General features: G+C 41.9%; 1 protein-coding gene across 2 annotated transcripts in view; it reads left to right on the forward strand.

Annotated features, from left to right (window-relative positions):
• LOC143021776 (uncharacterized) overlaps positions 1 to 4,416 on the forward strand; it is an 87,244-nt gene extending 82,828 nt beyond the window's left edge. For both annotated transcript variants that reach the window (XM_076179490.1, XM_076179491.1), the window contains one exon: positions 2,349 to 4,416. In XM_076179490.1, coding sequence (XP_076035605.1) covers positions 2,349 to 3,202 — 854 coding nt within the window. In that variant the 3' untranslated portion in view covers positions 3,203 to 4,416. The remainder of the gene's footprint in view (positions 1 to 2,348) is intronic.
• Positions 4,417 to 4,635: the final 219 nt, after the last annotated feature.

The following is a 4,635-nucleotide window of genomic DNA, read 5'->3' on the forward strand; positions in this document are numbered from 1 at the left end:
CCAATCGCAAGGCGGACCACTATCTCTTCTCCAGTGACACCTCGCTTCTGCTATTTGTATAATGCCAGCTCTCTTTTGGCAGTCGAAACCATTAAAATTGCTTTTTTATTATTTTAGCTGAAGAAAACTAGATTGCACCTCTTAACTTGTCCAAGAACTTGCAATTTTCTACAATAAAGATATTCCAGCGATTAGTTGTCAGTTAGAATAAGTCTTTTGTTTTCACCAATAGCATCAGTGCTTATGCTCACCAGCAATGACGATGCAGCTAACAATAGCGACCAATAAGAACCTACCTTACTCTACTGCGTGGCTTGCAGTAGCTTGCACTGAATACATTTAAGTATTTACAAAGAAAAACACAACTTACATTACCCACATATTTAGCTTTAGTTCACAGATTCCAATGTTGATAAAGCTATAATGACCAATAATAAGAATAAATAGTGTAATTAGTGATGGTTACTAGTATTACCTGTAAAATTATGTTCATCTTATTATCTACCGGAGCTATTCCATTTAACCAGTTCTAAGTAATCAGAACAAATTCTAGATACTACGATACACATATTCTGTATCCTGACAATAAATATGCAAATGAACAAAAGACTAATAAATGAAAATATGAATGAATGAATAAGTACGTACATATATGAAAATATTAATTCATTAATCAGTCAATTTGAAAGAATTAAAGGTTGATATACATACATGCATATTCACATGCACGTACTCGTAGACAAACGCAATTACAAGCAGGTACATATTATACGTACACACATACTTGTATAAAACATGCACATTTACAAATGAATATATACACGCACACACACACACACACGCACACACACACACACACACACACACACACACACACACACACACACACACACACACACACACACACACACACACACACACACACACATACACACACTCACAAACACACACACACACACACGCACGCACACACACACACACACACTCACATATATGTACACGCGCGCGCAAAATAAATCTCCCGCCTCTCGAGAAGCTTTCACCCAAAGACATTCCTCCACATCTTGCTCCTCCGTCGTCGTTCTTTAAGAAATTTTCTAATCTGTACCGAGACCTTTCAGAACTCTTCGTTTTGAGTGTGAGAAGGCAGTCATGGGTTTCATGACGTGAATAAAATGCATAATACAAAGATGCACCCAGGTCTCATTCTTGCGATGTAACTGGCCGACACTGAGACACTTTTCTGTGGTTTAGTCATTACTGTATTTACTTTTTATCATTGGTATGTCATACAATACCTGGTGTAGTGATATAATCTTGCACTCGCTAACAGTCAGAACCAGACCGTTGTATGAATGAGTCTCCTTATACACTGGATGCACATAGTGAGAGACCTATAAGCTGCTAGCCGGTGCACCGTTGTCAGATACCTTGGGGCCGCATATCTTCTTTCGCTAGAAAGATATATATATATATATAGATATATAGTTATATATATATATATATATATATATATATATATATATATATATATATATATATATATATATATATATAGAGAGAGAGAGAGAGAGAGAGAGAGAGAGAGAGAGAGAGACAGACAGACAGACAGACAGAGAGACAGACAGACAGAGAGAGAGGGAGACAGACAGAGAGAGAAAGAGAGAGAAAAACAGAAATAGAGAGACCCACGGCAAGAAATTGGTCAATACATCTCTTAGATATTCTCCTTCACAAAATGTTCTTTATGGCGTATTGACGGCATGAATTTTATACAGTCAGTATTTCAGAGGCTTCAGTGACATCCCTACGGGACAGAGTCACCTAGTGGTCTTTTATAAAAGACTAGTCCCCACTCAAAAAAAAAAACAATAATTTCTAGCCTTCATTATTCCTCTTTTCTATTGTCTCCTTGCGATAGATCCTTGCGACACTACCGAGGCGTGAAGTTTGTCGAATAGTCTACGGTTATTGCACGAACAGTTTCGAAATAGGATAACATATGTGTGACCTTTTTTAACTGAAAAAAATCAAGACGCTCACAGAAAACGTAAATATAATCGGCTCAGTGTTCAATGTTTTTTTTTTCTTTCATCATCATGGATATTTGAGGTGTTTCTCACGATGGAATAAAGATTGACTATGAACAGAGAGAATTTTTATTTATGTGTATGTTTATGTGTCTTTAAGCATAAGCGAATTTACAGTTATTCAGAAATGACGCACTTAGGGTGCCTGTGATTTTCCAATAAGCTAAAGAAATTCTGATCATTGATCGCACAGAATATTATTATTCATTCATCCTTTATGCTCCATATTTATCTGGATTTTTTCTCGCTCTTTTGCAGAAACAACTAAGCCGGAAAGCTTCATCCATAATTTTTCTTCGGGTGGCCTGGAGTCTTCTCTGGCGCTACCAAAGACACCTCCAGGAAGGAAGACGGCGGCGTCTTCATCAGCAGCAGACTCATTGGGAGGAGCCAAGCCCCCACTCCGAACTACTCTCAATGCTATTTCAGCACAGCAGGAGGCGCGCAAGCGCGCGAAGTCTTCTTCACAGGCGACGAAACCTTCTCACGGTCTTCCCCCAAGCGTCAAGACGAACTCTTCCGTAGAGTCTTCCATGATCCCCCCGTCCCTGGCGGGTTCGAGAAATCCTTCACAATCTTCGCCTCGACGGTCTCAAAGTCTCACCAGGGACGAGAAGAGGAAGAGGCGGAGGAAGGAGAGAAGACAAAGGACAAAGGGTGGGAGAGGAAGGAAGGGAAAAGGCAGAAGAGGAAAGGAAAGGAAGGTAAAGGGGAAGAGAAGAAAGGAGGGCAGGGGTAAAGGAAGGAGAAAAGGAAGTCGGGGACGTGGGCGCAGACGACAGAGCAGAGGTCGTGGGGGGCAATCGGGAGGAGGTCGACGTACCAGGAGAGAGCGGAAGGTCAGGCCCTCCGACTTCGGACAGGTGGAGAGGTGGGTCCACGAGGAGGAGGAGGAGGAAGTGGACATGTCGAGGGTACTTGACGGTGAGGGAAGGCAGGAGGCGTTCCACCGGGAAGAGGTCTTGCTAAGGAGGAGACACCGGCACGGTGACGAAAACGCACGGGGACGCCGTCGAACTCGAAGGACGCGGCCCTTCCTCCGCAGGCGCAGGAGGCGGCCCTACGGCTCTCGGCGGGAATGGTTCCTGCCTTCGAGCGCTTCACACACGTAGTAAGCACTTCCAGGAACCTGCGATAACATTAATTCATTCGAAAGTCGACATAACTAACTGGAATCTCCGGCCTGGGAAACTCACTTGTTGCCTTCACATCGTCTGCCTCCGCCGTAGTCATGCCTCGTCATTTGATGCTCACGTCCGCTTCCGCTCTTATGATTTATGAAATGCGAAAATAAATATGAATATCGTGTCCATATTTTTATATATTTGCATACACATGTACACAGTGCACAGACGTTCAAATATATATATATGTGTGTACATGTGGTTGTATATGTTATATTTCATATATATTTAGGTAAACTAAAACGGTGACTCAGAAGTGATAGAACAGAAGCCTCACCCAAGAAATGATCAATGACATTACTCAGTCCAGACAGCCACGAATAAAATAGAAATAAAAAATTCAGTGAAACTTAAACTTCTGGGCCTAACTTTTGATACTTGTGTGACCTTCAGCCGGTACCACAAAGATCTTATAATAAAACTCAACAGCAAAAATAAACATACTAAAATCGATCTAAAGCATGGGCTTTGGACAACACAGGGAAACTTTAATCACAACGTATACACATTTCCTAAGGAATACGCTCGACTACACACACAATGGTTCCAACCAATCAACAAAACATATATTTTTTACAAAATGTACAAAATAAATCATTAAGAATAATAATAGGATGCACCAATAGATCAATTGTACTCGACCTCTCGCAATAGGGATATGAAGATAATAGGACTACAGTTCTGTGCAAGAGCCTTCAACCATACTCACCCATCGCATTATATCACACAAGCACACACAAAATAACGAAACAGCATACTACTCAAAAATACACAACACTCTACAACCTGTACCACACAAAACAACCACGAAATAACACATTCATCCACAGATCACGAAACAAAGTCTTCAAGACAGGCCACCAAAATCACTATTTCACCTACTCCGGGGGGATGCAAAAACCACATTAGCACGCTTGTGTTCAGTACACCATCCAACACTAAGACAGTACAAACAAGCTCTGGCCATAGAATCAAACCTCCCTAGCTGCAACTACTATAATGACGACACCGCATCTCATCATACACTGCAAAATATCGACTATTCCCAGACAACAGCACAATATTTCGGAAGACGTGGGTCTCAGGCAAGAGAGACATATGGCAAAATAACTGACTGACTACATGATTAATTGTGTGTGTGTGTGTGTCTTCACTTGGTCTTTGGACCACGTGTTCGACTCGTAATCGACAGCTATTTCCCCCCTGGAAGAGAGCTCAGAGCTCGTAGGTCCGATCTATGGGTAATGCTATGACCTTTCACACACACACCCCCAACTCCCCGCCCACGAGAGTCAGAGTAACGACCCGAAGCGCAGCTGTACCGAAATTAATTTCGGCCCTGGGCAGGATTCGAACCAAGC

The sequence above is a fragment of the Oratosquilla oratoria genome, chromosome 42 (assembly GCF_046742065.1).
Source record: "Oratosquilla oratoria isolate Oo_2021 chromosome 42, ASM4674206v1, whole genome shotgun sequence".
In the NCBI taxonomy this organism is placed as follows: domain Eukaryota; kingdom Metazoa; phylum Arthropoda; class Malacostraca; order Stomatopoda; family Squillidae; genus Oratosquilla; species Oratosquilla oratoria.